Source organism: Mastomys coucha, unplaced genomic scaffold, assembly GCF_008632895.1.
Source record: "Mastomys coucha isolate ucsf_1 unplaced genomic scaffold, UCSF_Mcou_1 pScaffold7, whole genome shotgun sequence".
Taxonomy (NCBI): domain Eukaryota; kingdom Metazoa; phylum Chordata; class Mammalia; order Rodentia; family Muridae; genus Mastomys; species Mastomys coucha.
This window is the reverse complement of record NW_022196913.1, coordinates 93,590,075-93,615,846: the sequence shown is the minus strand read 5'-3', so window position 1 is coordinate 93,615,846 and position 25,772 is coordinate 93,590,075. Positions and strand designations below refer to the sequence as shown.

At 40.9% G+C, this 25,772-nt stretch overlaps 1 protein-coding gene across 3 annotated transcripts in view; it reads right to left on the bottom strand.

Moving 5' to 3' along the window:
* The window catches only part of Col14a1 (collagen type XIV alpha 1 chain), a 224,054-nt gene that overhangs the window by 159,724 nt on the left and 38,558 nt on the right, over positions 1-25,772 (bottom strand). For all 3 annotated transcript variants that reach the window (XM_031359565.1, XM_031359566.1, XM_031359567.1), the window contains exons 4-7: positions 23,815-23,958; positions 20,379-20,468; positions 1,293-1,448; positions 235-354 (exon numbers count right to left, since the gene is read on the bottom strand). In XM_031359565.1, the coding sequence (XP_031215425.1) occupies positions 235-354; positions 1,293-1,448; positions 20,379-20,468; positions 23,815-23,958 (510 nt within the window). The remainder of the gene's footprint in view (positions 1-234; positions 355-1,292; positions 1,449-20,378; positions 20,469-23,814; positions 23,959-25,772) is intronic.

The window sequence follows — 25,772 nt, the reverse complement described above, 5'->3', positions numbered from 1 at the left end:
TTGGATTGGATTGGATTGGATTGGATCTTAATCCTGTTTGATAAAGTAGCCCTCTAAGATTTTTTAATGTTACATGGTAAGAGAGAAGGAAATAAAAAAGGAAGGAAGGAAGGAAGGAAGGAAGGAAAGAAGAAAGAAAACACTATGTCATCTCTTAAAAAGGAGCAAAATAAGGTAATACAGTTGCTCTTTGGCAAGATATTTAGCTAAGAATGTGTCCTGAAGAAAACATACCTGTTAGGGTATTTCCTCCTTTGTATGGAAGGCTTCGGACAGCATCAATCACCTCATCTTTTGTGTTAAAGGCGTTCAAGTGCCACTCTATTCTGGGGTCCCCACTGTACTGTGCCAAGCCTGGAAAAGAAGGAAGAGAAAGCAACCCAATAAGTTATGTGCAACTTAGGATCCCATGACTACTCAAGAAAGCAGCTGAGTAAGGGCCTCATCAGTCTAACATTCGTCTCTTTACCTGGCTGTGTGCTTTTAAAGAGAAGTCCTGGCATCAGCTAAAGAACTCTACTTGGATGTATCCAGAAGTGGAGGGAGTTTACATATTTTCTAGTTATTTATAAGCTATCAAATAATAAGGTATTTGGCATTTTAAAGAAAAAAATGTCAGTCATGTGCAGATAAAAATTCTAGATTTATTTGTTGTCTTCTTCTCAGAGAAATGATAGTCCTTAGTGACTATTTAAAGGTTATAACTATAAAACTTTTATAGAAAATATATTATCATGTTGCTCATAATATGACACAAAGATTTACAGGAGTCTCTCTCTCTCTCTCTCTCTCTCTCTCTCTTTCTTTCCTTATTGCTCCAGCTCTACTCACTCCAGCCCCGCTCACTCTGGTTCTTTTTTTCCTTTTTTTATCTTACCTAGAATTACCTTGACAAAGATACATTGCCAAAATATTATTTCCAGCTTTTCAATTCAACATTTCCCCAGACTTGAGTGTTTTTTTAAATACAGATGATAATACTGTGTGACAAATTCTTATTGCAGCTATGCTCTAAAGCTTTATTATTAATAATAGTAAAGAGAAGAGAGAGTTTCCAAAGAATTAATATATTCAATAGTAAAGTAAATAATGGCATCTATTGGAAACTTTAATAGGGATAATATCAAATTGTTAAGAATAGATGTTTACTGATCTGAAAATCTGCTTTCAGGAACACCCATGTGGTTAATCCTGTAACTTTGAAGGTAACTTTGTAAAGGGTTTCTGAGTTTATTAAGAATCTTCTCAGAAATTTTCAATAGCAACTAGCTTCTGTGGCCCAAAAGTTTTACCGATTCTTGTCTTTTCTGAGCCCACGTTGAATGCTGTGACCAGGTTTTCCAAGAAATTCCGCACTAGCCTGAAGTTGAATCTCCCAATACTCCATGATCCATCCACCAGGATGACAATGTCAGCAATGGCCGGAGTCTCACAGAAGAATTTTACTTCTGCAAAGTGCAAACCATAAAAGGGCGTGTGTTACTGTCAGAACTTTTAACAGTGGGAGACAATTTCAATGTCGTTCAGATAACTTGGTGCTAAGAACACACTAAAGTTCCATCAAAGCTGCCATCTTTTTTCTTTTTATAACTCTCCTCTTAAATGCATTCTTCCAAGGAAAAATTTGTAGTAATGGTTGGCAGCAGACTTGAGGGTTCTGGAAACAGTTAGCAAAGTGTTGTCAGGTTCAAGCCAACCTGGCAACTCACCCTGCTGTGTGCTTTAGAAAGTGATGTCTGTACAGAATCTTCCAGCGTTGGGCTTCAGCCTGTAGGAAATTCTTTCCAGGAAAGGTCTCAACAGTGTCAGTAAGGGTCATCTTCCTGGGATGGGCTGACCGCTAGAAAGTGCAAAGATATCTTACCTGCCTGGTAAGATAAGCCTAGGCTAGGTGTTTAAGCTAAAAATGGTACAGAGACCTTTGATTAAGTGATATGTTAGTCTAAAAAAGAGAAAGTTGGGGAAGGACCCAATGCTCTCCCCCAAGTCTATTTCATGTGTTGATGTTGTTGTTGAAGTTGTTACTGCCGCTGCTCTTGCTGGTGTTACTGTTGTTGCTGTGGCTTTTCATAATGTTTCTATGTGAAAATAAGATTTTACTCATAATGATAGCTAAGTAACTGGTGTTTTCAATAGTTCAGTGAGTATTTCACATAATAATCCATAAATAACAGCAAGCTGTTGGCGTGGCACCCCCAGGATCTGACCGTCATGGATGGTTGGTGACCACCCACTGCAGGGATGCTGGGGAAGCAGAGAGGGAACCTGTCTCCACAAAACAGATGGATACCTGAGTTAGCACAGGTCCATGGGTGATGAGTTGAAACCCACCTCTGTTCATAGAGAGCCAAGATGGTAGTACATTCCTAATGTGGTTTATAAATCCTTAAAAATATTATGGCCTTTTAGTGTCCTTAATGTTTCAATTTTGTTCATCTTTGCTGGGTTTTATACTAAAATAGAAGTGATTGTGCGTGTGCGTGTGCATGTGTGTGTGTGTGTGTGTGTGTGTGTTTATACATGTTTTTACTTTTTTTCCAGACCAGAAAATGTCTACTTGATTTAATGTCTTAACATTAATATTACAACAGAACAATATTTGAAATATAATTTGTATATTGAAAACCAATATGCAAAAAATCACAATCAAAGAACCGAGCCATCAGCAGGATGTGCTCACTGGTATAACAATGGCAACTCTATGGGTTGAGGATCCCAACTGCTATATAGATTGAATTCAAGGTCTACTGCACAGGAAGTAATTCATACCTAGTATGGTATCATTAAAACCCATGGTTAGGAAAGTCATTTGCCCTGAAGGGAGAATCTATGGATGTTTTGCTAAATAGACATGTTGTCGAGCTGCCTTGGAAATATTCATGTTTATGTTAATAGATTTGTGCTGCTCTCGGGTCAGAGAAGCCACTTATGGCACTGGGGAGTAGCTAATGCAGGATTTCCTAACTGCTGGGAATAAGCAACTGTGAGTACTCAGCCACAGACAATATTAATAGCAACCTCCCTCTCCAAGGCTCAAGGAAGATGGAGCAAGAGAGAACAGAAGAACTTAAGAGCCAAAGGATGGGGGCGTGTGCTTGAAATGATATCTTTGGAAATGGCGTGGCAGTTGCACACATAAACTAAGAGCAGTTATGGCTGGCTGCACAAGATCAAACAAGTCCAAGTTCCAGCATAGAGTGTGGAGGGGTTCCTGATACCCACCCCTAGCTGAGTTAGTCTATAGCTGTTGAAGAAGGTAGAGCCACTTTCCTTTGAACAGGTGGCCATTGATAGGTTGTCCGTACCCCAGTGTTTGACACGACCCCCATGTGCATGTGGGCACCACTAATTGGATCCAGTGGGTTATGTCAAAAATAAATGAATTGGAGACAGAGATGTATCAGGAAAGGTTGGAGCTGGAGGGGAGGGGTAGATAGGGCCAAGACCCATCATATATGTGTATGAAATTTTGAAGAACTGAAAAAGCAAAATGTACCTGGGAGGGAAAGTAGACGGGAATTTGAGGGGAGAGGGCAACCTGATCTGGTATTGGGTGAGGGAAAAGGACTGAATCCCTGAGGGCCATCAGAAAGAATGGAAACAGGCAACCTAGGGAGGAAGGAGGTTGGGGAGACCCTCCGGAATGCACCAGAGACCTGGGAGGTGAGAGACTCTCAGGAATCAAAGGGAGGGACCTTAGATGAAATGACAGACAGTAGGGAGAGGGAACTCAAAGAGCCCACACCCAGCAGGAATACAGGGCATCAAGTGAGGGAGGGGGTTGTCATCCTACAGTCAAAACTATGACTTATACTTGCTCCTGTCTGAAAGAACTGCAGAGATGGAAATGGAGAGGAGCCTGAGGAAAAGAAGGTCCAGTGACAGGCTCAAAGTGGGACTCAGATCAAGGGGAGGCCCCAAGACCTGACACTATTACTGAGGCTATAGAGAACTCACAAAAAGGGGTCTATTCATGAACACACTCTGGAAGACCCAAAAAGCAGCTGAAAGTATCAGATGCAGATATTTGCACCCAACCAATGGACAGAAACTGCTGAACCATGTGGTTGAATTAGGGAAGGCTGGAAGAAGCTGAGGAGGAAGGCAACCCTGTAGGAGGACCATCAGTCTCAATTAACCTGGAGCCCCGAGGTCTCTCAAACACTGGACCACCAACCAGATAGCATATGCCAGCTGATATAAGGCCCCCAACACATATGTAGCAAAGGACTGCTGGGCCTGGGTTCAGTCAGAGAAGATGTACCTAATCCTCAAGAGACTGGAGGCCCCAGAGAGTTTAGAGGTCTAGTTGGGTGAGGGATGGGTGGTGGGTACATCCTCGTGGAGACAGCAGGTAGGGAAGAGGTATGGGATGTGGAACAGTCGGAGGGTGGATCAGTGGGGAGGGGAGGAAAATCTGGAGTGCAAATAAATAAATAAATAAATAAATAACTGACAAAAAAAGATGGCTGTACTAGTATGGCTGGCAGAAGAGACAGGCAGTTTAACAAATTTGTCTTTGCATCCACTACACCACATTTGCTTAAAGGAGCTTGATTTTTTTTCCAGATATAAATATGCATGGAAGACCCAGATCTTTTTACCAGACGAGAGAAAATGTATTTGCCAATGGACTACTCCAGTCATCATAATGGAAGCTCAATAGCACAACTCAATCCAGAGGTATTATTTACATTCTTGGCCCTAAATTCCCCTTATTTAATAGAAGAAAGATACCAGCTTTGCATTTGAGACTCAGCCCTCCTGTAACTTAAGTCTAAAGCAGATATTTTCACAATTTGTGGAAGGGAAATTCCCTAGGTTTTGGACATGATCTGGATAAGTGGTTATCTTATTATGCTTCAAGAACCCACTCTTACTAGTTTCTAAATGAGGAATGCCTACTCACAAATGGTGTTGTTTTGTTTCTTTCAAAAACGTCTACAAATATTAAATAATTGGGGAAATGTACAAACTTTTTTTTTTTTAGAATTTTCCTTTTGGTTACACTTTCATGGGCTTTTTTGTTGCCTGTTTTTGAAATGCTAGGCATTGAGCCAAGGGCCACACTCTGAGGCAAGCACTCTCCCACTGAGCTACCTTCCTAGGTTTAGAAAAGACCACAGACTGGGAATCCCTTATCCAGAAGAGTGGGGAAGCTTGTGTTTACTATTTTTTGCATGGTTTCCAATAAAAATATCCTCTTGATTAAGAACACTCATAAATTAAATAAGTTATAACTCATCATAGTATAATATAAAATGTAATATGAGTTCAAATGTTGATAACTAAAGTTTGAAAAGTTGTTCACATTAACAATACATCTTAAAGAAAAACTAAAATTCATGCGTAAGATCCATAAACACATAACTGAGGTGAGAGGACTCCTGGGATTTGGGCTATAGGGAGAGACTGTCTCACACAAACAAACTGAATGATAAGAAGAGTGATAAATTACAAACAGGAAGAAACAGCACGGTGGTGGTGGCCCACTCCTTTAATCCCAGCACTTGGGAGGCAGAGGCAGGCAAATTTCTGAGTTCAAGGCCAGCCTGGTCTACAAAGTGAATTCCAGGACAGCCAGGACTATACAGAGAAACCCTGTCTCAGTAAACAGGAAGAAACATCACACAGCGGGGACAACTGGAACACATGACTCTCAAGAATAAAGAACCACAGGCAGATGCTCAAAAAAAAAAAAAAAAACCAAACCCAAGAAATAACAGCCAATGGGTGAACAAATAAAAACTTAATTATTTTAGTGGGCATAGAGAAATATAATTTGTGTTCGCTTTACTGGCAAAAATGAGATGTATGGACACTTACAAATTGCTCTCAAGATGAAAAGCTCCTCAGCATGCATTTACCAAACCATGCACAGAAACACGTTAAAGCTGGGAAACGGCGAAGGAATGCTATGGTTGCCCTCACAAATTGGATATCTCAACAGAATGTTATCAATTGTTCTGAAATTGATCTTCAGATTTTAGCCCCAATAAAATCCAGTTGACACCAATAAAACCCAGTTAACATGTGTTCTGGTTTGCTTCTGTTACTTTGGTAAGTCACTGACCGGAACTGGTTTTACAGGTCTGTGAAGACTGTGTAGGAATGACAGGAAAAGGCAGGAACACTCTTTTCACAGAGGCCAGTAAAGAATCAGAACCTGAAATAACTCAGAACATGACAGCCCCACTGACTCATATCCTTCAAGCAAACCCTGTCTCTGCTTTCTGCCTTTTATTTCCTCCCCACTGTGCCATCATATTGTGAATCCATCAAGGAATTTACCTGTTGATGAAGTCAGAGTCCTCTCCTTATCTAATTGGCTTTAACATCACCATCATGGGCACAAGGCATTAACGTGCTCTTAGATACTTCCCAACCCAATCAAGTAGATAACTAAGTCAGTCACCACAGCATTCTTGATCAATGATCTAACACAGCACTCCCCAGTACTCTCTTCCTAGCCTCACCTTAGTTCTTCCTGGAATGTCTTACTTCTTAGAAAAGCACTGTGCAGAAATGAATATCAATTGCTTTATGTCCATTATCCTTTATGATATATGTATTGTGACTGAGCTATGACTGCCTACACACTTGAACAATCATTAATCTATATATGTCTATGGAAGTTTTCCTTCTTGATGAGACACTAAAGCAGATTGTTCTGTCTTCTGAGTGTAGGCCTCCATAATCAACTGAGTAGACCTGAATAGAGACAAAGACAAACTAGGAGGGACCTTCTGCCAGCCATCTAGACCCTCTAGGGCAGCAGTTTTGCTTGCCTTGAGCTTGCTGGGTTTTAGTCTGGAATTGACACCATCAGCTCCAGCCTTCAGATTTGAAAGAAAACTACTCTGTTCTTGTCTCCTGAGTCTCCTGCAGGCTAGCTGCTTCCATGATTTTGTATGCCTGCTCCTCATAAATTTCTTTTACAAATGTCTTTTTAATTAAAGATGAATATGGATCCTACACAGTAAGTGTTCTTCCTACTTCATAGAAAAGAGATTGAGTAACTAGAGAGGGTAGGAACTCTGCTCACTCCCCACACACTGAGAAAATGGAAAGTCTGAATTCAAAGGTAGAGCTGACTACAAAGCCTGGATAACTTAGCCAGATTCACTTCAAATACTATCATAAAAGAAAAGAGAAAGAGAGAGAAGGGGAAGGAGACAGAGATGGGCAGAGTCAGACAAAAAGAGGGAAGGAAAATTGTCAAACTCCCCTCATGTGGAGTTATACATAGCATAAAATCAAACGCAAATAGGCATTTGTCCTACAATCGACCCGTAATGCATAACACCACAGCAACTTGCAGGAATGTGAAGCCCAGGCACAGCATCACAGCCAAGAGAATATTTCAGCCACCACTCAGAGTCCTGAATCATAACAATAACTGACAGCCCTATAAACAGCACAGTCATCACGTTCTCCTCTCTCTGGGTCCTGGGAGAAGACAGCTGCTTCCGTACTTAAAGGGCTATCACCTTAGAAGAGGGACTAGGAGTTTTTAATATGCCCACAGGAGTGTATGGGTGACAGATCTCAACTCAATTACAGGCAGGATGTCTGCTTTGGGGAGCAGCAATATCACTGTTAACTAAAACAGATGAGCTAAGCATGGTGATGCATAGCTGTAAACACAGAACCTGAGAGTGAGGCAGGAGGATTCTCATCCATTGAAGGCCAGCCTGAGCTACATAGTAACACAGACCCAAAAGGACATGCATGCTATATATACATTTATAAGTAGATATTAGCCATTAAGTACTGGATAACCATGCTATAACCAACAAACCTGAAGAAGCCAAACAACAAGGAAAGCCCAAAGGAGGATGATTGAATCTTTCCCAAAAGGGGAAAGAAAGTAGATATTGGAGGTTGATGGGAGGAGGAAACTGGGTGGAAGAGGGGATGGGGAGGGGAGCAGGGTGGGAGAATCCTATGTAGGGAGAATGGGGGAGAGAGAAGGGAGATTGGTGGGGGGGCAGTCTCTGGGATGTGCCAGAGACCTGGGAGGGGGGAGGCAACAAAAGGTCTATAGGGGTGACTCTAGCTGAGATACCTAGCTGTAGAGGATGTGAATCCTGAAGTAGACACTTCCTGTAACCAGGACTCCCAGTGGAGGGATAAGAACATCAACCCACCCACAAAACCTTCAACTCAAAATGTGTCTTTTCTACAAGATGTGCAGGAAAAAAGACAGAGCAAAGTGTGAGGAAATGGCTAACCAATGACTGTCCCAAATCGAGACCCCATGGGCAAGAGCCAATCCCTGACACTATTAATGATACTCTGTTATGCTTGCAGACAGGAACTCAGCATAACTGTCCTCTGAGAGGCCCAACCCAGCATCCCACGGGAAAAAAATGCAGAAACTCACACCCAAACATTAGATAGAGCTCAGGGAGTCTTATGTAAGAGTTGAGAGAAAGACTATGGACTCAAAGAGGACAGGGACTATACAGGAAGACCAACAGAGTCAACTAACCTGAACCCTCTGGAGATCACAGAGACTGAATCACCAACCAAAGAGTGAACACTGGTTGGACTTAGGCCCTCTGTATATATGTAGCAGATGAGCAGCTTGGTATTCATGTGGGTCCCCCAGCAACTGGAACAGGGGATGTCCCTGAGTCTATTGCCTGCCTGCCTGCCTGCCTGCCTGCCTGTAGATCCCGTGCCACTAAACAGACTGCCTTGCCTAGCTTCAGTGGGAGTGGGTGCAACGAATCCTGCAGTGACTTGATGTGCAGGTTTTGTGTGTGTGTGTGTGTGTGTGTGTGTGTGTGTGTGTGTGTGTGTGTGTGTGTTTAAAAAAAATGAGATGGAGGAAAGAAATGATGGAACAACTGAAAGCCCTCGAATACCTTCTCTTTGGCCTAATTATCTGGCTCTCCAATAACTTCCAAAGCTAAATCCTAAGAGTACTGCTCCCTCCCCAACCATGAAACTGAGCTAAACTATTGATTGTGCTTTGCAAAACTTTACTGATCTCTACCACTCTTGACTTGTATGTATTTATTCCTCACTTCATGCCCACACAGTTATTCCTTCCCCAACACCTCCAATTTTACTCACTTTTCACACACACACACACACACACACAGAGAGAGAGAGAGAGAGAGAGAGAGAGAGAGAGAGAGAGAGAGAGAGAGAGACTATCTACCCTCTCAAAAGTGAACCTACCACAACAAAGATACCTAAAATGTATTGATTTGAGAAAACAGGATGCTCCCTAACATAGTTTATATGACATCAGCTTTAAATATCCATTTTTACACTTACACAGTTACTTCCCAGCTTTTTCGACAGTGAGTCGAGAAAGGCTATTTTGTCTTATCAGCTCTGTTTCTGTTGTGGATTTGATCGAATGCTGCATGTATTATGTTAATTTGGCCCCTCAAATTGCACAAGAATCTGCACCTCCACATGTAAGACACTGAGGGACCCTGCCTCCCAATTGATTTTGATTGATAAATAAAGTTGGCAGGGGACAATGGCTAGGCAGAGAGACAGAGGCTGGACTTTAGGATTCCCAGGCAAGAGACTAAGGAAGGAGCAGGAAGAGGGAGAGCTGCCATGCTGGGAAAGGAGTAAAAGCTACACTTGAGGTGTGCTGGACAAAGAATGTAGCTAACATGTAGGTGCTGGGGAACTCAACCCAAGAGGGCTGCAGGTCTGGGTCCAAAGCAGCCAAGATGCAATGTAGGTTTCAGTAATAACTCAGGAATATCGGAGGGAGTACGTTAGCCATGTGGAAGTTTGGAGGTACCCTAGCCATTGAGTTGTTTAAAGCATATTAAAATATAAGGCTGAGTGTGTGTCTTTCATTTGGGAATCAAGAACCCAGCAGGTAGTGAGTGAGGACACCACCAGGACCATTTGAGTAGAATTATTTGAGTTCAGCAACAGTTTTCAGATGCTGTTTTCTCAAGGTGTAGAGCCAGTGAGTAACAGTCCCATTTGTTTTCGGCTTGTCTTAAATTATGTGGCTCTGCAATCATACAGATATTTTGCTGAATACAGGGCTGTCTACTTACTTTAGTTGTTCTAGTTGTTTAGTTATGAACTCATTCACTCAGCAGTACCTATGACTAATTCACTAATAATAAGGAATCCTTGACAACTTTAACCCCAAAACATCTGCTCCTTTTGATGCCAATAGTTAACTCTGCAGGGACAGATATAGAGAATTCTAGAATATTTTTAGATGAGAATTTAGGTACTAATCAGAGGAGCTCCACCATTCTGAAAAGAGATGGACTATGCCAAAGTCACTAACAGTACTCACAGTAACAAAGTAGCTGATTTAAGTGTTACAACTTATTTCTCAACTGTGGAAATTTGAAAGTTTACTTTGCATGGAGCTAGGAGTTTTTGACTCCTGTAGGATTTAAGAGTTGAAAGTGGTAAGTGTCCAAGGAAAAGAAGGTGTCCAAAGTTTGTTAAATGCCAAGGGTTGAAGAGGAGGAATGAGAAATCTGGAGGTCTAACACTAGAAGTCTGATCCCCTTGTCCTCTTGGTGGACTTGGATCCATCTAAGGAACAGGCAAACAGAGTATGGGGCTCAGTGGTTACTGACTGGCTGATCTTGCCTCCTTTTTAAAAGAATGTATAACCTATAACTCCTACCACAGATGGGGAAGGGAAGCAGAATTGTTTTCTTTCTGCTGTATTTATTAAATACTTTTTAATGAACACAACCTCTCTAGGTCTTCTCCCGGATTCAGAACTTCTGTCCTTAAGTCCACAACAAGCCAAACTATCCAGAGACAGTTCTAGAAGAGCCATGAGACACTAGTACAGTCAGTGTTGCTGATCTGCTCAGTCTTCTAAAGACACAGATCCCAGCTACAGATTCAGCCAAAGGACTTTAAAAATTGTATCGATATTGAACATTTCTCCTTTTCCCTTGATATACAGTATAACAACTATTTCTATTACATTACTCTACCAGGTACTATGAATAATCCAAAGATGATTTGAAGCACATGGGCAGATATGTTTATTATATACTCATGTTGAGATCATTTTAAAATTTTATTTATTTAAGGGACTTTAGCATGCTTAAGTTTGGGTATTTGTAAGGCCTTTTAGAGTCTGTCTTCAAGGATACTGAGGCATGACTGTATTTTCTTTTTAAAACACACACACACACACATACACAAACACACACACACACACAGCAAGAATAGAAATATAATTTCCTTAAGAGTCTAATATAAACCAGACATGATAGTGTTGACTGCCCTCCACAGCCCTACATACTAATAGTGCTTATTACGTTCATTTGTAAAACAAAGTTGGAGCTTAGAGGGTTAAACTTTCCAAGACAACTAGACAGAAAGCAGAGGAGGATGGTATTTCAGGGACTATTTGACCCCAAACCTGAATGCTGTCTAAGCCATGCTGGCACAATAACAAAGACAGTAAGAAGAAAAAAATAAATTTTGAGACAAAAACTACCCATGCAATAATGCTTCTGTTTATTCTCCCAAATTCAGCTGGAAGCTGCTCCTCTTCTGATGTCTTGCTGAGTCTGGCCACTCTGACTCCAGGAAGTGCACAAAGCATTTACTGCCTTGAGCTTGACTCACTAGTTTTGCAGCGCCTGTGTGTTTCAAGAACACATTAGGGAAAGCACAAAGAGGCGAAAAAGGGGCAAAAAGAGGCTGAAATGAGAGCGAGCCTCTCACTGCACGTTTGTTGCAATAGGTCAGGGTCTCCCGACCTTATAAAGTTATCTTCCCGTGAGAAGACCTTCCAGACTGGTTGTTTGTCAGAATACCTCCTCATGAAATGCTGATGCCACGTACTGTAGAACTGTTTATATGTATAGCTAAGCTGTGAACATAGAAGGAGTAAAAAGAAAAGTTCAGCCTCTGCTCTAAGAACCAGTTTTGTCCCTTTGAAGACTGTCTCACACCACTGAAGGAAGACACATGTGTTAAACCAGTCTTGCAAAGAAAGCTTCACTCTCCTAAAGTCAGGAGCATCTAAAACAAAGCAGAGCTAAATGGGCAAGTTACATGTCTACAAGGTTGATTGGTTGTTGTTTGTTTATCTTCAATCCTTCCATGGGGTGACTGTTACTGTCTGCATGGGAAATGTCCCCCAAGGCTGGTTTATCTTTGTCTACTTGATCCCCTGCTAGCTTTGGGAGTTGCAGGAGCTTTAGAAGGCAGAGATGCATAGGAGGAAGTAGTCTGGAAGTGATGCTGAAGGACTATAGCTTGATCTCGCCTCCTATCCTGTCTCTGTTTCCAGATCCACAGCAATGTGAGAAACGAGCTATCACACATTTCCACTGCCACGTGCCATGTGCCAATCACGCCATCCCCACCATGACGGCCAAAATCAATATAGCCCTTTTCCCTTAAGTTTATTCTTGTCATGTATTTAGTCACAGCAAGGAAAAGTAACTAATGCAGTGCAAAAAACAATTTACTTAAGACAATAACATATGTTAGAAATTTTCAGAAAATCATAAAATACAACTTCCTCTAGTGAATATGCGTGTGTGTGTGTGTGTGTGTGTGTGTGTGTGTGTGTGTGTGTTTCCCCAAGTCCATTCTGAAGCTGTTTATTTCAGTTACTTGTTTTTTGTGTTTGTGTTTGTTTGTTTGTGTTGTTTGTTTTAGTTTTTTCAAGACAAGGTTTCTTTGTGTAGCTCTAACTGTCCTGGAACTTATAGGCTGGAATCCAGAAATCCACTTGCCTCTGCCTCCTGAGTTCTGGGATTATAAGTGTGCACCACCACCACCCAGCTCAGCTAGTTGATTTTATCTTGTTTTGCTTTTTGTTTGTTTGATTGTTTGTTTGTTTTTAGGATAGAGTCATACACAGAATAGTCTGGCTTTGAACTTATTATATAGATAAAGATAGCCTCAAGCTTCTAATCATCCTGTCTCTGAAGTGCTAGAATTACAGACATGATTCCCATGCCCAGTTTTATGAGGTTTGAACCCTGGGCTTTGTACATGCTAGGCAAGTCCTCTACCCACAGAGCTACATCTGCATCTTCTTTTCAGTTAATCTTGATCCAATCATTGTACATCCTGATGTGGCCAATGAGATTCCTGTGTCTCCTTGCTCATGGCACTTGATTCAGGAATGAACATATGAATGGAGTAGACCATTAGAACTCCTCTTGAGACAGCTTCTAAAATAACTAGGCTAAAGGTGTTGTTCAAAAGAAGAGTGCTTGTCTAGTGTGCTTGAGTCCCTAGGACTAATCCTCAGTAATGCAAGGAAGGAAGGGAGGGAGGGAAGATGGAAGGAAAGAAGGAAGACAGAAGGAAGGAAGGAAGGAAGGAAGGAAGGAAGGAAGGGAAGATGGAAGGAAAGAAGGAAGACAGAAGGAAGGAAGGAAGACAGAAGGAAGGAAGGAAGGAAGGAAGGAAGACAGAAGGAAGGAAGGAAGGAAGATGGAAGGAAGGAAGGAAGACAGAAGGAAGGAAGGAAGGAAGGAAGGAAGATGGAAGAAAGGAAGGAAGATGGAAGGAAGGAAGGAAGATGGAAGAAAGGAAGGAAGATGGAAGGAAGGAAGGAAGGAAGGAAGGAAGATGGAAAGAAGGAAGGAAGGAAGGGATTATTCAAGCCTTCTTCATTATGAGACTGTAATCTCTTGCTACCATGTAATTCTCTTGAAGAGAACCCCCAGGCCCTTTGTAATTACCTCTGGAAACTTCCCTATGAATAAAGCCATCCCAGAAGAAATCAAAGGTAGAATATGGGAAAGCAAGGGAGAGCAGTTAATACTGGACTGGGGCCCTAGATGCAACAGTGATTGAAACACAAGCATGCATTGCCCAGGGACACTTCAGTCCATAACTGATATATGCAACACCATGTCCCATATGCTCTACAGTAGTGCTGAAACAGCTGGGCGGTGGTGGCGCATGCCTTTAATCCCAGCATTTGGGAGGCAGAGACAGGTGGATTTCTGAGTTCAAGGCCAACCTGGTCTACAGAGTGAGTTCCAGGATAGCCAGGGCTAAACAGAGAAACCCTGTCTTGAAAACAAAACAAAACAACAAAAGTACTGAAACATTTCTGTCATCTAGCAAGATCACTACCATCAAAACAAAGTGCAATGCATGGCTCATCTGTTTGTGATGATGCTGGTGGACTCCAAACCGACTGCATGACCAGTCTTACAAAATACAACACACAGACTAAATACTGAGAAAAATATTTGAGAATGCTGATAAGTGACTATGCTTGAGGTTTGTGTTTACCATGGAATGTATCAGTTTCTGACAGTGTATTTCTCTATTCATAGGAGTTTACTATAGAATATTTGCAGTGTCCTGCTAGCCACCACTTCCTGTATCTCTTGTTAACTGCACTCAGTTGCATCAGAAACCAAGGTAACAGACCTGTGCCTGCAACATTAATGTAAGTAGCAGTGTGGGAACAGCTCAACAGGTGAAGTGTTGCCAAGCAAGCAAGAGAACCTGAGTTGGAATACCTAGAGGCTGGGGGATGGTACCATGGTAGGCAGCACACACCTGTTATTCCAGCTCTCCTATACCAAGATAAAAGACAGAACAAGCCAAGGAAGCTCACTGGCCACTTAACCTGACATACACAGACAAGAACGAGAAACCCTGGCTCAAATAAGGTGAAAAGTGAAAAGTGAAATACAGGTTGTCCCCTAGCCTCCACACATGCACTATGAGGTTATGCTCATACACATACATGCATCATGCATACACACACACATCATACACATATGTACAAATATAAAGATATCTAAAATGTGTGTAAGTATATATTATGATGTTCAAAAAAAACAACATAATTGCCCACTAACAAATTTTTCATGTTTCCTGCAGTTGGGTGCAATGGTCTAATCCACATCTGTGGTAGTTTGAATAAAAGTGGCCTCCTCCCAAAAGGGCTGGAGAGATGGCTCAGTGGTTAAAAGCATTGACTGCTCTACCAGAGGTCCTGAGTTCAATTCCCAGCAACCACATGGTGGCTCACAACCATCTGTAATGGGATCCGATGCTCTCTTCTGATGTGTCTAAACACAGCTACAATGTACTCATATACATAAAATAAATAAACGCTTTAAAAATAAAAGTGGCCTCCATAGGCCTGTAGAGACTGAAACTATTAGATGTGGCCTTGTTGGAGGAAGTGCATCACGGTGGACAGACTTAGATGTGTCAAATGCTCAAGCCAAATACAGTATAACATTCACTTCTGCTGCCTGCAGATCAAGATGGAGAACTCTCAGCTCTTCTATTCACCTGCATTTCTGCCTGCTTGCTGCCATGGTTCTCACCATGATGATAACAGCCTAAACTTCTGAAACTGTGAGCCAGGCCCAATTAAATGTTTTCCTTTATAAGAGTTGCTATGGTCATGGTATCTCTTCACAGCAATAGAAACCCTAACTAAGGCAACATCTATGCCCCACTTATAGGAATGGAGTCAGAATTGATCCTGTCCTTACCTAAAAACCCACCTATATGCCTGTGTTCTAACTGATTTTTGTACCCTGTCTAGCTGAAGTATAAATCCCAAATAGACCCATTATTTCCAAGATGAATCCACAATCTTGAGTTTGGCATGCATGAGCCCTGGAAAAGTAGTGGAAAGGTGATAATTTTTTTTTAATCAGTCTCTCAGTTATGTGTTAAGAACCTTAAAGGTGTTGAAAGTGAGGTTAGGATGTGAAAATATGCCTTGAAAGTCGTCAGAGGTCCTAACTGTATCCAAACATAATTAGCTTGCATAGTTCAAAGCTGGCTCCTCATCTGTAGAAGCCAGTGGAAACCTGTGTTGTGCTGCACTGGTCTATGCAAGCTCCATGAGGGTAGACATCTGCTAACCGTGAACATCAGTTAATCCCCAGGAGATACCTCAGTGCTTGCCCAGTCTACTGATAAGTATCAAATCTTATGTGTGCAGTTACTGTCAAACATAAAGGATAAACCTCTTAGCCAAGTAGGATGGCAAACACTTACAATCCCAGCACTGGGGAGTTAGGAGTTAGAAAGTCAGGAGTTCAAGGGCCAGCCTCAGCTACATAGCAAATTTGAGACAAGCATAGAGTAATGAGACTTTCTCAAAGATGGAGAGGGGGAAGATGGAGGGGGGAAGAACAGAGAGAAATAGAGATTGACCTATTATAAGTATACTCTCTAATATTTGGAAGATTTCATTATTGTGTGTGTGTTTATTTGTTTGTTTGTTTGTTTGTTTTAAACAAGATGTAGCCCAGGTTATCCCAGCATTCACTGTGTAACCTAGGCGGGCCTCAGAGTCATCCTCTAAACTCAGCTGTGTGCTGAGATTTCTGGCTTGTACCACCATGCTCAACTTGGAGCAGTCTAATATTAATAATAAATGCTTAAATTCGATCAGCAATGGGAGGAGAGGACCTCGGCCCTGTGAGGGTTCGGTGCCCCAGTGTAGGGGAATTCGAGGGCCAGAAAGTGGGAGAGGGCGGGGTGGCAGACATGGGGAAGTGGGAGGCAACAGGGGTTTGTTTTTGTTGTTTTTGTTTGTTTCTTTGTTTTTTGGAGGGGAAACTGGGAAAGGAGAAATTTACATGTAAATAAAGAAAATATCTAAAATAAAAAATAATAATAATAATAATAATAAATGCTTAAATAGTATTCACTGTGTTCTAGGTACTTAACTTACAATAATTCATTCAATCTTCACAGCTAACTCAGGCATTCTCATGTTTCAGGTTAAAAACAAAAGACCTATGTGGGTGGGCACAGAAGAAATGGAACTTTTTGAAGATTCGTAAGTGAGATTACATCCTAAGCAGCTCAGACTGGAAATAGCAGAACAGACCAAAAGGTCTCAGAGAAGAAAGCAACTTAGCAAGGGATTTAGTACTAAACATTGGAAAGTTTTAACCACTCTAAAGCAAGAATCAACAATTACATTCTGAAGAGGTCAAGATGGGAAATGAGTCGTTGCTGGCCATATGATCTCCTCTAAAACACTCCAACTCTGGTACTGTGGGAGAGCAGCCACAGACAGTCTGTCAGGAATGAGCAAAGCTGGGCCCCAATAAAACATCACTTAAAAAATAGCAGAGGACTTGGCTTAGCCCATGGTCTATTGTTATTTTGGAAAGAATGACACATCTCATCTCTTTTAGGATTTTTTCTTTAGAAAATCAGAGGTCTATTATATTGAGAAAAATATAAAAAAATAAAAAAGAAAGAAAATGGGAGTTCTAGTTCCATCCCTTCTCTCTTTAGTACAGAGAACAACAACAAAAAGAGTTTCTATCATGTGAACGCTCCTGTTCCTGCCTGATATCAGAAGCTAGGCATGGTCCAGCCCCATTAGTATATGGATAGGACAAGAGAGACTTGATGGCCTTAACTGAAAAAAACCTAGCAGAAAAGAAAGAAACTGTATGCTTCTTTTCTTATCTGGCCCATAATCTTTTCCAATCTCATTCTATGTTCCTATGCAAAATGCCAAAAATAACTAGAGAAAGCTGTTTGGACAGCCATGGAGAAATAACCATTCGTGTCCATGTGCCAACATTGTGCTCAGAGGCAAATACCACTTTTGTTTGCAAGCTGATTTTTAAGTACTGAAGAAATTTGGACAGTACATTAAAAACAAGTAATTATTTCACTGCACAGAAATTTTACATAGACATCCTAGCTCCTTGCATTTCAGCTAAAATTTTGAAATATGACTAATTGTCTCTGAGCTATTTGTAGTATAGATACCCATTCCAGAAGATAACAGACTATAGCGAAAACAAAGAACAACATAGTTTGATGTGAATCATGGGACTACCTCATTCTGGAAGGGGCTGATGCTAAGTCTTGGGAGGGACCTTGAGTAACTGGTTAGTGGCTTCCGCTCAGGTTTCTCCTCCTGCCCTAAAGCTGGCCTATATTGTGCTTCCAAAACTCATATGTACTGAGGCAAAGAATAGAGAAGGTAATACAGAGCTAGAACTAATACATCCTGAAGCCACATGAATCCATAGATTTGAATATCAAATATTCTCTAAGCATAGACAGGCAAAGAATGTTAATCCAAATATTATCTGAGAACTTAAAAAAATACCACATTAAAATGCTAATAAATGTTCTTTTCCAAAAAGAAGCAGAAACATGTAAGTCAGAACCTGATGAACTGAGTGTTAAGGGTGTCACTAGTAAAAATATATGCCAGGCGTGCTGAAGGTCCTGGGTGGGCTCACTTCCCAGCACTTCCCCACCCCACCCCAAGAGAGATAAAAGAAAAGAAAGACTGGACTGGTTCTTAGGATGAGTAAAGCTGGAGGGGTTGATACTTTTTTATTGCCCTTTATTTAACTTTTGACTTTTGGAAGCACATCAGTAGTCTACAGACTTGACTGAACCTGACTATAATAAAAATGAATGACCAAGCCGGGCGGTGGTGGCGCACGCCTTTAATCCCAGCACTTGGGAGGCAGAGGCAGGCGGATTTCTGAGTTCGAGGCCAGCCTGGTCTCCAGAGTGAGTTCCAGGACAGCCAGGGCTATACAGAGAAACCCTGTCTCGAAAAAAAAAAAAAAAAAAAAAACCAAAAAAAAATGAATGACCAAGCATAGTGAATGGAGAAGAGCGTTAATCCAGACTTTGCCTCATCCTACGCACACACTCTGCCACTGAGCTACATCCTGACCCCGTTTGGTGTTGTTGCTCTTTATCTTGAGACAATGTCTCACTAAGCTACCCTGGCTTGCCTTGTACTCATGCTGCAGACCAGGCAAGCCTTGAGCTTGCAATCCTCCTGCCTCAGCTTCCAAATTATCCGGAATTACGAACCTATGAAATCAGGCCTGGTTCTCAGAATTTTTTGAACCTTCATTTCTATACCACACACTTTAATAAAATATCAAATGTTAGTTTACAGACATATTTTGCAACATGTACAGATGAGCAATTCTAGAATGATATTCTAGGGTTGCATGTGTGAATAGAAGAATTTAGAGTCATATGTCTCACCTGGAAGTTATAGACATTAAAACAACCAGGCTTATAGGGACTGTGTGAAATTGGCATGAGATAAAATACAAAAGGTAACAAAAACAGAGCAGGAGAAAACACTTGGTAGACAGAAAATGGTGTGATACGCAGACAGCACTGTAAGAGCTGTTGAGACATTCTAAAGCTATTATTGCTGTAGTCCTTGTTAAGATTCCATATGCATGTTAAATCTCAATACCGTCATATCGAAGTAACACAAAAGAAGGAAATCCTTCCAAGGCCAGGAGAAGGGTAAGGCAGATATAAAGAGACCAGAGACCATACATAGAGGAGGAAAAATATGAAAAATGAGAAGGAATACGAAGCAAGGAAATAAGCAATAAATCCAAAATTATCAGTAATTTCAGCAAACATAAGTGAACACAGTTAGAAATCAATATAGTAATTGCAAGATAGAATATTTAAAAGCCACTCAGTCTTCACCATAATACTGCTCACAATAAACCTGGGGACACAGATACAGTGGCAGTATAAAAAGCAAGAAGGGGTGGTTTTATAAATACTATATACGATAAAGAGGGTATAACTGCATTTATTTTACTTAAGCTTTGATATGAATACTGAACAACTAATTATAAAAACGATCATTATAAATAACGAAAGTAAATTGTACCTAGAAATTATAGCTCTCATTATATACGTCACCAGCATTACGAGTATTGAAAATCACCAGTTTCAAATAGACATGGACCAACATTAGTGGGAAAAATTAAAACACATTTTTCTCAAGGACATGTGGAACGAATCTAACCATTGGCCATATTTAAGTAATAAAATATCTCAACAAACTTTTAAAAAATATCACTGCATACCACGTTCCCTGAAGACAATGCAATAAAGTCAGTCACTAATAACAAATGAATATGCTTAAGATCGCCACATGTTTAAAATTAATGACTTAAGTCGTGGATTAAAGAAGACAGCCTTGTGGAAAATACAAAATATTAACGTTATACATCAAACTATGGAACCCAGCATGGGCAGCACTTGGATAGTTTTAAAAATACGTAACACAGTGGAGGAGGGGCACAGACGAGAACAGAGTGGAATAGACCATTTACCATGGACTCCTGCCCACAGTATCCATAAGGAGAGCCCCTAAAGTGAAGATGTAACAGATACAGCAAGGAATATAACCAGACAGGCTTCATGTGTATGCTTGGTTGGTTGTAGAGAGTGAATGGAAAGGTCCCCCACCCATATGCTGACAGTCATTGGAAAGGTGGGAAGAAAAGAGCCAATGGCCATTTTCATAACAGATTGTACATCTCTGCTGATCGGCCAGACTACTTTGTATGTATTGTCTGCCCTTTAGCCAGCCACACCCAAAGTGAGGTAAGCACACATCTGACCTTCTGGTGAAGTTGGTTTACTTCCGTTTCCTTTGTCCACAGCCTTGACTCTGGGCTTTGTTGGATCCTTTCTTTTCTCTAAATCTTTAACTAGAAGGAAAGGAAAGAAAAGAACATGTGGCATTAATGTTTTAAATATATACAAATATGTATAATCACTGTGTTTAACTAAAATCCTGCAAAACCAAAAAGTAATGACAGACATTACTACCACGGTACAAACTCCTCCTCACGTGTTAGAACATTTTTCTTCAACCTAGTCCTAAGATATGAAAAGTACTTAAGTCAAGTGTGCACTGTGGACAAAGGCATCAAATCCATTTAACACTTCAAAACAGCTGTAAAACTGACATGATTATCCCATCTGCATACACAAAAGAATGAAAAGCCAAGATGCTAAACCATAGCTTATAAAATCAATAAACATTGATTGGCCTTAGCCTCATGTCTCTGGATTCAATGTATGAATTTGGCTCCCACTGTAGAAAGATAGTAACTGTGGGCAATCCTGTATGTAATTGCTATGTCTTCAGGAGAAGGTAGAGAACTCCATAATTTTTCCTCCCAAACTTTTTTTTTTTAAAAAAAAAATGTTTCTCTAACATTTTCTTGACAGGTGTAAACAGCTGTTAAGGTGTCCGTGTTCCTGTAAACAACCTCTCACCCATGGTCCTGTAGGCAACCCTGGTGAAACCCATTGGGTTATCAAAAAAAAAGAAGAAAAGGAAAAGGCATTGAAGTGTAAGGGGTCTGGTAGGAATGAGGAAGGGAATCAATGGGAGTGAAGTAGGACATTGAAAGAAGATGAATATGATCAAAGATGTACATATATGAAATGTCATAATGAAACCCATTACATATAATTAATCTTTACTAATAAAAATGCCAAAAAATGTAGACTTGATACTTAGATGGTAGTGTCTGTCGCTTCAGAAAGGCAATATTCAGGGGCTAACAATTACTCCTACTCCTTTGGTACACTCATATCCACCTGAATCATTAGCTGAATATTCTACCGTACTGAATGCCTGACACTCTACAACAGCCTGCCTGCCATTGCTTGGCTTCTAAAGTGGTCCAAAGATTTCAAGGCCTTCACCAAATGTCATATTGTATGTCTACACACACACACACACACACACACACACGTATATATATACATATATATACATATATATTGCTATAAAAATGCAAAAAAGGCCAAGGGCAAGATATTTCACTTAATTATTTCACGCCCTTGAAAGAAGTGAGCAGATGTGTTTGTAGGTCAGCTGCACAGGGGAGATGAGCATCTCTGCCAGCATCCCTGCCATCTTCTCCAGGAGATGCTCCTATTAACCCTGTCTCTGTAGCACCGCTCCTCATCCTTCCCACTGGCCTTTGTGTCTGTGCTGAAAGGTTCCAAGACCTGACATCTACTCAGGGCCTATCTCTTCAGTTAAAGAAACCCTGACTTTAAAACCTTCTCATCTTTCCGATTCCAAGAGATTTAATTCTGGAGTAGAGGAGTAATTAAAATTATAAGATACTTTAACCTTACTCGATTCGATAATCTAATTTTGTATCCATTTTTAGACCCTATCTTTGGTTCCTTAATCAGCATCCTGCCTCTTTAAAAATCTTTGTTCTCAGTTTTTGCAAAGACACAATCCAATTTTTTTCCTATTCCACGATCCTATCTTTTATATTCTCTTCTTTGGATTCTTCTCCTCCTTCCATTCCTGAAACATGACTTTATAGTAAAGTTGCCCAGCATCTCTAAATACTCTGACTATAATTCTAAAATCCAACCATTTAAAATCTCATCCTTTGTGGATTATTTCCAAATCTACATCTTTCACCCCACCCACACTTGGACTGTAAATCCAGGTCACTTACATTTTCTAAAATGAAATACATCTGTCACTTTAGTATTAGGAAAATTTGGGTTAAGAAACGCTAAGAGTATAATGAGAGTAATTTCAGATGTGGGGATCTGCAGTTCTGTTCCCAGAAGGGGAGCACTTATGTTGAGATAGGCAGGCTGAGTCAAGCAGAGGCCAGTGGAACATACTTCTAAAGAGAGAAGTGGATGGTTTGGAAGCCTTCCAAAACAGACCACAGCACCAGCTTAGACTTGAACTTTAAAAAAGAAGTCCCTCTGGAAGTAGGGCCACAAGTTCACACAGAAATTATAACGAATGTTGCTACCTTCGTGTAGGAACAAAATCAGAAGCAACTTGTCGCACCAAGTGTGGTGATGCAAAAGAGGAGTGGGGACAAAAGAGCAGGAGACTCACAAGTTCCAGGACAGCCTGGGCTACCTAGTGGGTCCTAGGTTAGCCTGAACTACAAAGCAAGACCCTGTCTCAAAAGAAGAATGAGGGGAGGGAAGAAGAGGGAAACGGAAGAGAGGCAAGGAGTGTGGGGAACAGGACAGGGGTGGAAGTGAGCACCAGGACACCAGAGCAGAGCAGGGTCACAGTAATGCATTCACGAGCACCAGGGCTGCTCTCGGCTCTTACAATCCGAAAAAAGGAAAAAAGATTATTTATGTATCAAAAAAAGTGTGCTCAGAAAGAATCCGAGTCTCAAAAGTCCTTCTCATGACCACCGTGTGATCATGAGAGTTTTCAAGGCAGGGAAACCAGGCTGAATTGAGCTCTATCGTACAGGGAACAGGACTGTCAGAGAAATACAGATGAGGAAAGAGGGCCCTGCAAAAAGAACCTCATTTCTACCTGAACAGAGCAAAACCCCCTACCTCACCCACATCGGTAACAGCTAAATCATATCATTAATCCTTACATTTTGTCTACAGAAAGGCTGGCAGACTCAGCGACTGCCCACCAGAGAAAAGTGGGTGGGAACAAGCAGCTTTCAACAGACAATGGGCAAGTTTTCCAAGGCCTGGGGTTTCCTCTGCTGCTCCATTGGAACACTTCTTCTCCCCCTCCCACCCCGAGACAGGGTTTCTCTGTGTAGCCCTCCCTATCCTGAAGCTCACTCTGTAGACCAAGCTGGCCTCGAACTCAGAGATCCACCTGCCTCTGCCTCCCAAGTGCTAGTATTAAAGGCATGCACCACCACCACCCGGCATGGAACACTTCTTGAAATTATCAATGGCAAAGCTTTGACTCAAATGAACCAGACTGCGGCTCCTCCGCTCATTTCCTGTTTCCAATAGACCTTAAGTGACGTCATTTTCGGTACCGCTGTAGCAATTTAGGAGTTGGAAGACTGGAGTAAAAACTTGAGGAGAGGCGGGACTAACTTATACTAAGACCTAAAAACATCATAATAGCTTCTGGACCATGTGGGATCTCAAACATGTCGCCTGTCCCTGTGGACAGGTAGACTCACAAATGTGAAAAGACTTTCTCTCAAAACCCGCCTCATACATCTACTGTTTTAAGCGCAGAGCCGCAGGTGGTACTTAAAGATTGTCAATACGTACTTCTGAACTGGCCTTGAGCTGGCTTGCTTTCCTTGTCTTTATAGTAGGCGATAAGTTGAACTGTGTAATTCTGCTCTGGCAGGAGGCCTTGAATAATGGCTTTGGTTGCACTGTTCTGGAGAGCCATCTGGTTGGTTTTTCCCCCTGTAATAAAACAGAACGATAATCCATACTAAGCTGCAAGTAACTGTATTCACTGAGAACTTTTATTAGCGACAATCAAGATTGTTAAAAGACAGACATTAATTTTTTTTTAATTTTGGTTATAAATATTTACCATACCATGCACACTTCCATACATATCAGATGGTAACAACATTTGAAATACATGTACAATATAATGTACATGGTACGTGTATAATGTAATTGCTATTGTCATGTTCAGTGTTTTCTGTCTGCATGAAAGACTTTCACGATAGCACTCTATCACATTAATTACCTAAGAGAAAGATTAGAAAGCAGATTTCTCAACATCAGGTTCGGTTTTCAAAAAGACTGCCCTCTTGAACGTACAGCGGGGCCCATGAGCTGGCTGAATGCTATTAACCACCCTGCCATCACTGCTGTCCTCTGCATCCTGAACAACTTAATCATCTTACATCTGGCTGCCCCTGCCTCGGGATGCTGAAGCGAGTGCTCACTGCCTGCCTACTTAAAAGTCAGTTTGATTCAATGAAGAAAATTGGAAAATTCCCATCAGATTAGACTGACATCTAAGGCTTTCTTCAAAGTGCTTTGGTGTTTAATGCTGACTGTTTGTGCAAAACTTCAAAAACACCTTTGGATTTTTCTATAATTTTCTATCATTTATGGCAGTGATGAACAATCTGAAAAAAAAAAAAACCAGCAGGAAATCGATTCAACATCTCTGTCCCTCTAACAGCCTTCAGAGAGTTATAAACTAATCAAATGTGTTATAGTAAATTTTAATTACATCCCAATAAAAATAATCTAGACCTGAAATATTGCCTGCTGTTTATCTAGGCTTTCTGCTACTTAAAGGAGGAGACTGAGTTTCTCTTATCAAAGCTTATTGTCTTTATTGTTCAAGATGTGAAATTGTGTTTCACAAACTCCTATCATTAAAAACTCATCAGTTGGGGCTGTTGAAATGCCCAATGGGTGAAAGCACTGGCTGCTTTTCCAGAGGACCAGAGTTCAATTCCCAGCACCTGCACAGTAGCTCACACTTGGCTGTAACTCCAGTTACTGTCTAGTTCAGGGGAATCCAATGCCCTCTTCTGGAATACATGGGCACTCTATGCATGTGGTATATGAACATCCATTCAGGCAGACACACATATATATTTAAAAAGTATAAGTTAAGTCTCAAAAAATCTATTATAAAATACACAAATATTATCTAATTTATACTTTTCTAAAAAGGTTTTTAGAAAACCCTGATTATTACAGTCTCATTTAGAAGACAGATGTACTATTTTGTTAAATACTTTAAGATGCCTATGATAAAAATGAATGTGTAAGCCAGCATTTCCCAAATTTAGTTGACTATTAACTCATTTTGTTGTGCAACTGCTATGAGCGCCCTGCAGAACACCATGGAACATTCTTTGGGAAAGACTGATATAAAAAAGACTTGGACCATGACTCACGGTGCTAAAACATCCATAAACTTTTTGTAGTTAAATTCATTTATTACTCTTTTATTTGTTGTGTTTAATCAAGTAGATTCTAGTGAGCTTAAATTGACTGATCGGCTTTGGCCACTATAATAAGAACAGTGGATTACGTAATTATTTATTAAGAAATAATTTCATGCTGGGCAGTGGTGGTGCATGCCTTTAATCCCAGCACTTGGGAAGCAGAGGCTGGTGGATTTCTGAGTTCAAGACCAGCCTGGTCTACAGAGTGAGTTCTAGGACAGCCAAGGAGGGCTTTACAGAGAAACCCTGTCTCAAAAAACCAAGAAGAAGGAGAAGAAGGAGGAGGAGGAAGAG